Source organism: Psittacula echo (assembly GCF_963264785.1).
Source record: "Psittacula echo genome assembly, chromosome: 4".
NCBI classification, from domain to species: domain Eukaryota; kingdom Metazoa; phylum Chordata; class Aves; order Psittaciformes; family Psittacidae; genus Psittacula; species Psittacula echo.
The window spans coordinates 74,825,577-74,839,391 of NC_137738.1; the positions used below are offsets into that span (position 1 = coordinate 74,825,577).

Below are 13,815 nucleotides of genomic sequence, written 5' to 3' on the forward strand. Positions count from 1 at the left end.
GTGGAAAAAGCTGAGTATAGAATGTCCTTTCAGAAAAAGCTCTCTTCAGAGGAAGTTCTCTGGGGTTTATGATCACTCTTTTGGAAATAGCACAATTAGTTCCTGCCACGATTTCGCCTCTGCTCACATGCCATACCTCCAGAATGCCCAAAGGATCAACATTCAAAGACAATGAGCAGTAGAAGAGACTTCCGTTGTTTATCATGGTGCCACTGAAGTCTCCTGGGGTTGACAGATGCTGCTCCAGAAGGTTAATAAGATGAAGAAAGCTCTTCTAGCCGGACCGTAAGAGGGATTATGTCTGAGCAGCAGATAAACAGATTATTCCAGAAACAGACACTGTTTTTTTTTTAAAACTTCGTCACTCTTGTCTTACCACTCCAGCCCCCCAGGCTAGAAGTGTGTGTGTTGCAGGGGTTTGCCCAACTCCAGCATTCTGGCACCTGTTGCACTCTTCGCTTAGTTGCAAGTCAATGCAGTACAAGGCTGGGACACCTGAAAAACAATCAAGAGGGAAGATTTGTGGGAGCTTTATTTAGTTCTTTAAGGAAAAAAAATATTTTAATTGACTTAAATATTCTGATTTCCTGCATTATTGATCTTGAAAACTGTGAATGGTCAGTAGACAGCATGCATTTGAAAACTGGATTAATATTTTTGATCATTTGCCTTGCTCTTCAAGTTCAGGGAAGCAGAGGTAAGTTCATATATTAAACGCTTATATGAATTTATATTTGAAAAAAAAGTAAGTTGAAATATCAGGCTATTTTCATATTACAGAATTCTTTGTTTGGAATTTGGTATTTTGACAATTCAGCTAGAAACAGCACAGTTACTGACACTGCTATAAAGTTGGAAAGGAAACACTAGCAAGACTTCTTATGTGTGTTTCCCAGGCTTTACAATCTCTGTATGAGATGCCATTTAGTTTTGATTTATCTGCACATGTTCTGTTATGAAAAAATACATTTTCAGAAACAATTGTAGGGAAGGGGTATAATAGCTAAAAAAACATCTCAGTGATGAAATTGTTAAAGATGGTCTGTTTTCCTTGAAATGAAGAGAAAGTATATCTTTGTATTTACTAGCCATTTTCAGAAACATCTAAAACTTTTATATATACAAATTCTGGAGGAATCAAACATACCGGCAAATATAGAAAAAAAAAAATGCAATACCATTAAGGATTACTGTAGCTATAATTGTAAAAATATTTGCAAGAAAACAAATATGGACAGCTCCTGTACTTAGTACAACAGCTAAGTGTTGCTCCTTTTAAAAACAATAAAAAGTCCATAGTAATTTTAAACCTTCATTAACAACAAAAAACAAAATATGATGGCATGAGTTTTCCCTGTTCAGTTCCATATTCAATACACTTAGAGCCTCGGGGAACATATTTAATTTTGGGAGAGGTTTCTTACTAACTTTTCCATCTATGCTTTGATATTTACATAATTGAATTAAAAGTCAACGTTACAGCTGCTTTATGCTTGCTCAAGTCAATGACCTCCTATTTTATGTCAATCTCACTCATTAATTAAATGCAAAGAATGCAAAGTGATAAAAGGGAAGTCTCCTCAATGGCATTTAAATATTTGTTAAAGAGACAGTGTGAAACAAAACATGATCTGCTGTCAATAATACTCGGAAATTTTTATTTACACTTCTTTGGTTTTTGGTCCCGTTTTTCATTGCACAGATTTTCTTTAAAGAAAAAATAAAGAACGCAGTTCTTGTATCTCACTGAAATGATGTAAATCTTTCCTAGTGGACAATTACGGAGCTGAAAAAAAATCCTTGGGAAAAAGTCATGTGTTAATTAACACTAGGTTTATATTCTGTTGCTCTTTGAGTTTACTTGTTAATTCCATGTAAATATTGTCATTTAACCATTAATGGTATTTTGGAAATGTGACAAAAAGTGAGAGAATGAGTACCAATTCATATCTGACAAGAAGAAAAGTTATATCAAAGTGCACTACTTTTGTATTTAAGTTGTATATTCTATGATGGAAAGAGCTAGAATGAATTCCAGGTAATTTGTGCATGCTTGATGGTATCATTACAGTCCACATTTATAATTACAATCTGAGAATGTGATAATGTAAAAAGTGGGGTCACATAGTTTCAACCATTGTACAGCGTGACTCTATGTTACAATTCATTTCCCATAAAAGACTTTAGCAAAATCCTGGGAGGCTATACTGACAGAGAGAAATACAGAACTATGTGTTATCTTCCTAAGAGCTGTAGTAGAAGGTTTGGTGCATAGAATGTTTTCAACTGTAAGGAAACAATGACCAATAATAAGCTTCAGGTAAGGTCTTGCTTACATAACAGTGTTGGAATTTTCTCATTTTTCATAGCTTTCAGGGTAAAAAGATATTTTTTCCATGCACGAATGTAAATAATAATTGGAAAAAATCCCACCTGTTTTATAAAGTACATATGGTATACATAAATGTATAATAATTACCTTTTATTGCCACATAGTCATAACATATATAATACTTTAAAATTATGTTTTCCCAAATATATGCACACACATCTCAAAAGACTTAATGCTTGTATTTAACTCTTACTAGATCAAGGATGCTGCCATTTGGGGGCTGTCCTGGAGCACCTCCAATTCCACAGTAAACAAACAGGAAACTGTAGGAAACAAAATAAAGTCTTTAGAGATAGAGTGTTTACCCTTGGCCATGACTAGTGCCAGAATCCAGGATATTACTTCAGAACTTGAACTCAGGTCTTTGCTACTGTCCTGACATAAATTGTCTCTAAAAATGGGAAAGGAAAGTGAGGGGATAAGATCTTTGCAATAACAAAAAATCTATGCACAAAATAAGACACTAGAGCAATTTTTAACTGTTGAATTCTAAACCACTGAAAACCCAAACCAACTAGCAAAGTACAGAGAAACTCTGAACTCCCAAAAATATACACTGTTGCTGGATCTTAGCACTAGATCTTAGCACTAGATCTTAGCACTAGATCTTAGCACTTTATACTGAAAATGTAAGGGGGCCAGAGACTGTCCAAGGCTGTTTAGTGTTATTTTTTAATTCAGCAAGCAAATATCTGCTATTTACAAAGCCATCCTTGAGGACACAAAGGCTTTTTGTGTGCTCTATGAAATCATTTTAATTCATTCTGACTTACCTCTTCCTACTCAGCTGTTCCAATTCAACACTAAGTGTTGAAGATGTTCATTACCATAATTGCACTTGAAAAAATGGTTAAGCAAATTTTTGCCAAAGGGAAAGGGAAGTCAAAGAATATAAAGCTTCAAAAATTAAAGAAAAGGAAAAAAAAAAGAAGACATTTGCTTTTTGAACTAAGATAATTTTCTACTTTCATCCACAAAATAAGAACTACTAAGTTAAAGTTATCTTTCCTGGTTGTGAAAATTAAACTGTGAAAAGTAAACTTTTTTTTCCCTTTCTCAAAATGTAACACTGCATTGTATGCGGGTTTTAATCCTATCTATTTTCTGGCTAAAAGCCAAACTTGAATAAAAATACTAGAATATTGTTGCTGAAACTTAAAGACTAAATCCAGATATAATCACACCCATACCATAATGATTAGTGAACTCTGTGTGAATGAACAGTTTGATATGTGGGATTTTTTCTCTGAAAACAGCTGTGGTCAAAATGATCACTGTTAATAGTAACAGGGTTTTCCTCTTTACAGGGCATTAATTTACAAGCTGCAATAATGTAACTTTACTTGGAGTCTTAACCTGCTAGAAATCCAGACTACTCTTTATTGTGTTCTTAATTTCTCAACTAATTGTCCTAGTGGCTTCAGCAGTGCACTAAATGATATTGCCAACAATCATCAGATGCAACACACACTTATTCCCAGAAGGAAAACTGTGTATGTGTTTTGGTGCTTTGAAATATTTTAAATATATTTTTTCCTCTCTGCTTTTGTACCTCTGTCATATTCCAAATCCCTCTGTGATTAAAATGAGTCTTCTGCTCACAATAAGATCACAAAATCCTTCCATCTTTATGAGGAATTAAGTGCACTATCCTGCACATTCCACGTGCTTTGCTCTTTGCAATCCCAGGTGCATTGCAAACACTTTCTTCCCCTCAGAAATGAGTGATATTGAGCAACACACTTCCTAAAAAGAAATATCTATTGACCTGTCTGCTTGTGTATACATATATACTGGCATTTAGTCACTATCAGCTGCTATTTACTGGACAGACACTCCAGAATAGTAACACATCTAGAAACGTAAGATTAACAATCACTTGGGAGTACACTGACACCTGACAGAATGTATGTATGTATATATATCCTTACATAATTGTAGCATGTCTTATCATTTTCTGCAAGCATGCCAGCAGTTTAAACCTTATAATATACCTCTCTGACAGAGTAACAGCCATCCTCATTTCACAACAGCAAGATGACCTCAGGTGTAACACAGAAACTGAAGCCCTGACCTGTAAGAAGCATTGCAGTCATAGAAGACAACAGCAGTTGGTTCCTATGCTAAGACAGTTGGGTTTAGAAACAGCAGGCTGATTCTCAAAGCAGCCACCTAGTCACATAGATGTCTGCAAAGCAGAAGGACCCAGACTCACTGTTACAAAGCTAACTGTACTTAGACCACCATGTTTATCTTTTCAGTGATGAGATTCTATGGGCTTATGAATTTCTACTTCTGTGCAGAGCCAAAATTACCTTCTTATTGGTTCCTTCTTATTGGTTCCTCTGAATCTTTCAGTACTCTCTCAGACTTCACCCAATTGAATATTAAGTCTTAGTAACCCTGCTACCCGAAATACCAGCTTTAGTGGGTATGCTTCAGATATATATTTCATACATATGATTCGATAGAGACCATAGAAGCCCCAGTAGTTTCAGGTAAGAAGCAATAATGCGCTAATCTTTCATTTTGTGATTTTGTGGTTACAGCACAAAATGAAGACAGTTGTAATCAAGTTCTTTTCCCTTTTCTCTTCCTCAAAACTTGATCAACCTCATCTAGCCCAGAAACTGGCCATGCTTAGAGCAAGAAACTGGACAAGGTGACCTCCAGGTATCCTCCCAACCTAAGTTGGTATATGCAACTTGACACATAATTAAGAAAGGTTAAGTCCAAGTCATTCTCAGTCAAAATGAGATGAAGTCAATTAGCCAGAGAGCGCAGACTATATTGCAGGATGAGTGCCCCAAACTATGAGTAAATTTGACCAGTTCCAATTACACAAGTTAATGCAAAGAGATGGCACTGTGGGTTCTGACTCCTGAAGCTTTCTCATATGCCAATCATCCTAATTGTCATCATATTTGAATGGAGTTACCTCAATAAGCCTATTCTGCACTGCAGCTTTTTGACTCACACCATCATTTTGGACACATCCCTCCAAAAACTATGCTAGAAATGGAAAGCAATTTCTTGCATCCTTTGATGCAAACCATATCAGATAATAGATGGGCATTTCAGGTCAAATGTTTCTAAGATGGTCAAGGAAATATGAATAGACACATTTCATATGTCGACATTAAAACCAGTTTTTCTTCAATGCTGTTTCTAGCCTGGGTCATGGACCTTAAGAGACTGCTACAGGATTTAGATGTTGGCATGAAACCATAGATGGCCCTTGATATTTTTTATGAATTCCAGCAGCAGAAGTTAGCACAGCTGATGAATAACAACGAAGATTCTTGACCAGAATTTGCACTTATCTGTCTGAAAGAGATACTAACTTAACAGTAACTAAATTCTTCATCTTCCATAAAGGTTTGAAGGAGTATTATCATGCATTCCCACCAAGAAGCAGGATTTATGAAAACCAACCACTTTCCTGAAATCTCAAGAAAGAAAAGCCCTTGGTACAGGTCTAATTCAAAACAAGAACGCAGTCTTTAAAAGGCTGACAATTACAGAACTTACCTTTTAACCAGGAGCCTGGAGCTCTTCTCTTGTGTCATAGAGAGCTTGACCATGGCTTGTGAACAAGTGCAGGTGACATTTTGTCATGCTAAATCCAAGCAAGAGAAACAAAGATCAGATGTATTTTGTCTTCAGTACAAGTCCCCACTGTACAGGCAGTGAGTGCCTAGCACCTCCCTGACATGTAAGACAATGCCATGTCTTGCACAACACAATATATTAGGTACATGAAAGGTTCTGTAGTGTGTAGACACCATCTTTGTGGTATTCATGCAGGAAGTCTGCTAGTGAACAATGGTCAGCTGAACATGGTCTTCCCAGCTGTGTCCTGGACCTGGCCCCCATAGCTCTTTCTTTGCCAGTCAGATACCCAGGCTTCATTCCATGGGCAATGTTGCTATTTAGTAACAGTTAAGAATGGCATTCACACAAGCCAACATACCAAACAGGACTACGAACCTTATCATTGTCAATATTCATTTGAGGAATTAAAATTAATTATATTTAATATAAATGCCTTAGCTTTCTTCCTCTCTTTTAGGAATGTGGGCATTCTTCCCTGGCCACTGTTCATCTTCTTCTGAAGATAGGCATCAGTATCAGTTCCTTGTCTTTCAGCAAAACATTCCCACAGTAGTGGATACTGCTTTTTTCCCCAGTAGTTCACTGGCTAAGTACACTAAACCTGGAGAAGTGAGATCCAAACATAGTTCTCTACTGTGCCTCAGCTACCACACTTAGCTCCCAAGTAAGACCTATTACCCACCAGAATGCAATAACTGTGGGGGCAGAGTCCCCTCAATAATTCCTCTCAAAGTTCTTCCAATGTGTATATCAAATAGTTAAAGGGTATATTAGACCCAAATATAAGTACAGGCAAGACATATAACCTTGTGTTTAAGAGCACTGACCTCTCAGAGACAAGACATGAGCAGATTAATTATTAGTATTAATTTTTCTAATATGGGATTCCATACTTTCCAGTTCTTTATGTTGTGAGCCTTCATGGTTGTGAAAACAAGCTTGGAAATGCAAAAACAGTCAGAGCTACAGTGTCTGACAAAGCAGCCTTTGACATCAGCAAGAGTACAAGGGCTGGGCCTTTAGTTCCTGTCCTGGGTTCAGCAGTGGCAGTCAGTTTTTTTGGTTTTTTTTTTCCTTCTTAGTAGCTGTTGCAGTACTGTGTTTTTGACTTTTGGCTTGGGAACAAAAAAAACTGATAACAGCGATGTTTAGACTGACCAAGGATTTTGTGAGTCTCATGCTCTGCCAGGGAGGAGGAGGGGCCGGGAGGAAGCGGGGACAGGACACCTGACCCAGACTGGCCAAGGAGGTGTTCCATACCACAGCACGTCATGCCAGGGGATGGAACTGGGAGCTACCCGGAAGGGCACGTCCGCTGGTCGGGCGGGCTGTCTTTTCCGGCGGGCGGTATCGTATTCTCTTCCCTTGTTATTTCTCTTGTCGTTGTTATTGTTGGTGGCGGCAGTGGTGATTTGTGTTATACCTTAGTTATTAAACTGTTCTTATCTCAACCCGTGGGAGCTGCATTCTTTTGATTCTCCTCCCCGTCCCTTCAGAAGCGGAGGGAAGAAAGGTGGGGGGGGGGGGGGGGGGCAGTAGACTGCGTGGTTCTGATTTACAGCTTGGGCTTAAACCACGACAGTTCTTTTGGCGCCCAATGTGGGGCACGAAGGGTTGAGATAACGACAGATCTGACCGGAGTGTGTCTAATAGTATTTGTGATAAGCATTCAGTGTTTTGGATTGATAGTCACTTGTCACAATGCTGATTTATTGGCTCTCAAAGTTGTTGTTTTTGATCTCACAGTCTCAATATGCCGTAGGTTACTTAGAGCCGGTATTTGCTGTGTTAGTGTTTTTCAAGTGTGGGGCTTGGGCTAAGGTTATTGTCTCATTATATTTTATGGTAATGACTTGTAATACAATAGAAAAATTGATCATGAAACTGATCTGGCTTATGTTCCCAGTGTGGTCACCACCTTTATACTTTGGGAGGTATATAATACAAATGCTTAGCAACTATACATCTTTTTTCTCCTTCCTGGGTGGTCAACCTATGAAGGAGACATTCTTTTACCCTCCCAGTGCCCCTTCCAGACCGTTTACAGCATCGTTTGAGAGTTTTGAAGTTTTTGAGTGGCCTTTTAATATTGTTGAGACCTGTTTGCTGATTGTGATGGGGGTCACCATGTTGGCACGCATACAGAGTGTGTTTTGTCCACAACCATTACGTCTGATCTCAAGAGTTAAGCAGAGTCGGGTTTGGGCCTTGTCTGGGGTTAGACGACAAAATAGGGGGACCGAGAGATTTTCCCCGAGGCTGGACAGCCATGAGTGGCAGGGTGTGTGGGATAGTATGGGCAAGTATCTAGGTCAGTGGGCCCCTCCAGTGTTTTGGAACTTCACCACCGAACAAGTGCAAAATCCAGAAGAATTAGTAAAACACTTAAATGAGGTGTGCTGTCATCCTGGTCATACCAGAGAGGGACAAATCATGTCAACGTGCTGGGGCTTGGCCTATGCTTACCGGGCCTTGTTCAACACTATCCAGCACCTTCAAAAGGAAGGAAATGTCCTTGGATCTGAGGGCGAAGCAACAGACAGCGCAGCTACTCCAGCTCCGAGCACAGCAGCTACACCACCCCTAGCGACAAGTACAGCCACTACTCAAACTTCGACTGCAACAGACAGTGCAGCTACCCCAGCGACAAGTACAGCCACTACTCAAACTTCAACTGCAACAGACAGCGAAGCTACCCCAGCTCCAACCACAGCAGCTACACCACTCCCAGCGACAAGTACAGCCACTACTCAAACTTCGACTGCAACAGATAGCGAAGCTACCCCAGCCCCAACCACAGCAGCTACACCACCCCCAGCGACAAGTACTGTTGCTACTCAAAGCACAGTGATAATGACTGCAGCTAAACCAGAGGACCAATTCGTACCAATATCGATTGCCCCCATAAGCAAGAGAAAAAGCAGAAAAGAGGCAAGAAGGGTGAAGCAAGATGAAGAAACAATGTATTCACCACCCAGGCCACCACCTGATCAGGAGTCATCATCCCATGATGAAGAAGAAGAAGAAGAGGTGACTTCTCGACCTCGGACCTCAACCGAGCTACGGAATATGCGAAAAGATTTTACCCGTCAACCAGGGGAGCACATCATCACCTGGTTGCTCCGATGCTGGGACAATGGGGCTGATGGTCACAAACTAGGAGGTACGGAAGCCAAGCAGCTGGGATCACTTGCTAGAGAAGGGGGAATTGACAAAGCAATTGCAAGAGAGAAAAAGTCCCTCAGTCTTTGGAGGCGGCTCTTGGCAGCTGTGAAAGAAAGGTTTCCATACAAGGATGATGTTACGAGTCGTTCGGCCAAGTGGACTACTTTAGACAAAGGCATCCAGTCTCTGAGGGAATCAGCCATCGTAGAGATGATCTATCACACCAAACCGAATAACGGAGATATACCCATAGACCCAGATGAAGTCGAATGTACACGACCCATGTGGCGAAAACTTACACGGAATGCACCGTCATCATATGCCCATTCATTGGCAACGGTAACCTGGGGTGACATAGTAACACCAACAGTGGATGAAATGATTCACAAACTCCGAGAGTTCAAAGACAATCTCACCCCTTCCATCATCTCAGCTGTGGAAAAACTATCCCAGGATGTCAAACAATTGAGGGACGATCTATCTGATTTATCCAGCTCCTCACGTGTACCAACACACGTCTCAGCTGTTAACAAAAGACGTCCTATTGTTCAAGACAGAAGATATAGAAGGCAAACACCACGGGCCACCCTATGGTTTTACCTGCGGGATCATGGAGAAGACATGATGAAGTGGGATGGAAAACCTACTTCAGCTTTGGAGGAACGGGTGCATGAATTGAAAATAGGAACAAGGGTCAAGACTAATCATCCCATGAGAGCTGCGGCTTCAGTCTCTGGTGAGCAGGTTCCCAGATGGAGCGGAAGAGCTGATTTTACTCCAGCTCCTGTGATAACGAAGAATAATCCCTTTCAACACGACTTAGGTGTCCAACGTTGTGATGACTGTTAGAGGGACCCTGCCTCCAGCCAGGTGGAGGTAGGGGATAATCGGATTTACTGGACTGTGTGGGTCAGATGGCCTGGCACATCAGTCCCGCAGAAGTATAAAGCTCTCGTAGATACCGGTGCACAGTGTACCCTGATGCCGTCAAGCTGTCAAGGGGTGGAACCCATCTATATCTCTGGAGTGACAGGAGGATCCCAAGAGTTGACTGTACTGGAGGCTGAGATCAGCCTGACTGGAAGGAAATGGCAAAAGCACCCCATTGTGACTGGTCCAGAGGCTCCATGCATCCTCGGCATAGATTACCTCAGGAGAGGGTACTTCAAAGACCCAAAAGGGTACCGATGGGCTTTTGGTATTGCTGCTTTGGAGACTGAGGAAAATGAACAGCTGTCCACCTTGCCTGGTCTCTCAGAGGATCCCTCTGTTGTGGGGTTGCTGAAGGTTGAAGAACAACAAGTGCCAATCGCAACCACAACAGTGCACCGGCGGCAGTATCGCACCAACCGAGACTCCCTGATTCCCATCCATAAACTAATCCGTAGTCTGGAGAGTCCGGGAGTGATCAGCAGGACCCGCTCACCCTTTAATAGCCCCATATGGCCAGTGCGAAAGTCTAATGGAGAGTGGAGACTAACAGTAGACTATCGTGGCCTGAATGAAGTCACACCACCATTGAGTGCTGCTGTACCGGACATGCTAGAACTTCAGTATGAACTGGAGTCAAAGGCAGCCAAGTGGTATGCCACGATTGATATTGCCAATGCATTCTTCTCAATTCCTTTGGCAGCAGAATGCAGGCCACAGTTTGCTTTTACTTGGAGGGGCGTCCAGTACACTTGGAACCGACTGCCCCAGGGGTGGAAACACAGCCCTACCATCTGCCATGGACTGATCCAGAATGCACTGGAACAGGGGCAAGCTCCAGAACACCTGCAGTACATTGATGACATTATTGTGTGGGGTGATACAGCGGAAGAAGTCTTTGAGAAAGGGAGGAAAATAATCCAAATCCTGCTGAAAGCTGGTTTTGCCATAAAACGGAGTAAGGTCAAGGGACCTGCACAGGAGATTCAATTTTTGGGAATAAAATGGCAAGATGGACGTCGCCAGATCCCTACAGATGTGATCAACAAAATAATAGCAATGTCTCCACCAACTAATAAGAAAGAAACACAAGCTTTCTTGGGTGCTGTGGGGTTCTGGAGAATGCACATCCCGAATTACAGTTCGATTGTAAGCCCTCTCTATCATGTAACCCGGAAGAAGAACGATTTTAAATGGGGCCCTGAGCAACAACAAGCCTTTGAGCAAATTAAACGTGAGATAGTTCATGCAGTAGCCCTTGGACCAGCCCGGAATGGGCCAGATGTAAAAAATGTACTGTACACCGCAGCTGGGGAGAATGGTCCTACCTGGAGCCTCTGGCAGAAAGCTCCAGGGGAGACTCGAGGTCGACCCCTCGGCTTTTGGAGTCGGGGATACAAAGGATCTGAGGCCAGCTATACCCCAACTGAGAAAGAGATACTGGCAGCCTATGAAGGGGTTCGAGCTGCTTCGGAGGTGATTGGCACTGAAGCACAGCTCCTCCTGGCACCCCGGTTGCCCGTTCTGGGCTGGATGTTCAACGGCAGGGTCTCCTCTACACATCATGCAACCGATGCGACATGGAGTAAATGGGCTGCACTAATTACACAACGAGCTCGAATAGGAAATCCCAGTCGTCCAGGCATTCTAGAAGTCATCATGGACTGGCCAGAGGGCAAAGATTTTGGAATGTCACCAGAGGAGGAGGTGATGCGTGCTGAAGAGGCCCCACCATATAATAAACTGTCAGAAAGTGAAAAGCGGTATGCCTTGTTTACTGATGGGTCCTGCCGTATTGTGGGAAAACATCGGAGATGGAAAGCAGGCGTATGGAGTCCTCAACGACAAGTTGCAGAAACTGCTGCAGGGGAGGGTGAATCGAGTCAGTTTGCCGAGGTGAAAGCCATCCAGCTGGCCCTGGACATTGCTGAACGAGAAAAGTGGCCAGTACTTTATCTCTATACTGACTCATGGATGGTGGCAAATGCCCTGTGGGGGTGGTTGCAGCAATGGAAGCAGAGCAACTGGCAACGCAGAGGTAAACCCATCTGGGCTGCTGCACTGTGGCAAGATATCGCTGCCCGGGTGCAGAACCTGGTGGTGAAGGTACGCCATGTAGACGCCCATGTACCCAAGAGTCGGGCCACTGAGGAACACCAGAACAACCAACAAGTGGACAAAGCTGCTAAGATTGAAGTGGCTCAGATGGACTTAGATTGGCAACATAAAGGTGAATTATTTTTGGCTCGGTGGGCCCATGACACTTCAGGTCATCAGGGCAGAGATGCAACATACAGATGGGCCCGTGATCGAGGGGTGGACTTAACAATGGACACTATTGCCCGGGTTATTCACGAGTGTGAAACATGTGCTGCAATTAAACAAGCCAAACGGTTAAAGCCTCTTTGGTATGGAGGACGATGGCTGAAGTATAAATATGGGGAGGCCTGGCAAATTGATTATATCACACTCCCACCAACCCGCCAAGGCAAGCGCCATGTGCTTACCATGGTGGAAGCAACCACCGGATGGCTGGAAACATACGCTGTGCCCCATGCCACTGCCCGGAACACTATCCTGGGCCTTGAGAACCAGATTTTGTGGCGACATGGCACCCCAGAAAGAATTGAATCAGACAATGGGACTCATTTCCGGAATAACCTTATAGACACTTGGGCCAAAGAGCATGGCATTGAGTGGGTCTATCACATCCCCTACCATGCACCAGCCTCTGGGAAAATCGAATGGTACAATGGGCTGTTAAAAACTACACTGAGAGCAATGGGTGGGGGAACTTTCAAGCATTGGGATACACACTTACCAAAGGCCACCTGGTTGGTCAACACCAGAGGATCTGCCAAAAGGGCTGGCCCAGCACAGTCAGAACTTTTACATATTGTAGAGGGGGACAAAGTTCCTGTGGTGCACATGAAGAATTTGCTGGGGAAGACAGTCTGGGTTATTCCTGCTTCAGGTAAAGGCAAACCCACTCGTGGGATTGCTTTTGCTCAGGGACCTGGATATACTTGGTGGGTAATGCGGGAAGATGGGGAAGTCCGATGCGTACCTCAAGGGGATTTGATTTTAGGGGAAAACAGACAATGAACTCAATTGTACGCTGTTGCCTGCTATAGTCCATCAACTAGAAGTCTGCAGGGCACCAGCGACTGGCTCTGACTTCCCTCCGACCATCATCCCAACAGAGAATGAACTTTGATAGAACCGGATGAGTTCTACAGTAAAGGAATGATCAGCATCAGCAGGCAACGATCCAACACTGTATACAGCTTCTTCTGCCCTGAAAGACTGTTCCAAGAGATGGAGCCCAACATCATGAACCGAATGGACTCAGTAGCTTTATGGGAATTGGTCCGTGCACTAAGATAACAGTGCACCGAGATGAGAGTGAGGGTATATGGAAAATGTGGGATCTGAGCATGACGTGAATGGTATGGAACAAGGGGTGGATACTGTCCTGGGTTCAGCAGTGGCAGTCAGTTTTTTGGTTTTTTTTTTCCTTCTTAGTAGCTGTTGCAGTACTGTGTTTTTGACTTTTGGCTTGGGAACAAAAAAAACTGATAACAGCGATGTTTAGACTGACCAAGGATTTTGTGAGTCTCATGCTCTGCCAGGGAGGAGGAGGGGCCGGGAGGAAGCGGGGACAGGACACCTGACCCAGACTGGCCAAGGAGGTGTTCCATACCACAGCACGT

General features: G+C 42.8%; 1 protein-coding gene across 1 annotated transcript in view; it reads left to right on the forward strand.

Annotated features, from left to right (window-relative positions):
• Positions 1-630: 630 nt before the first annotated feature.
• IMPG1 (interphotoreceptor matrix proteoglycan 1) overlaps positions 631-13,815 on the forward strand; it is a gene marked incomplete at both ends in the record, with an annotated part of 62,847 nt that continues 49,662 nt past the window's right edge. The window contains one exon of the mRNA XM_080615914.1: positions 631-697. Coding sequence (XP_080472040.1) covers positions 631-697 — 67 coding nt within the window. The remainder of the gene's footprint in view (positions 698-13,815) is intronic.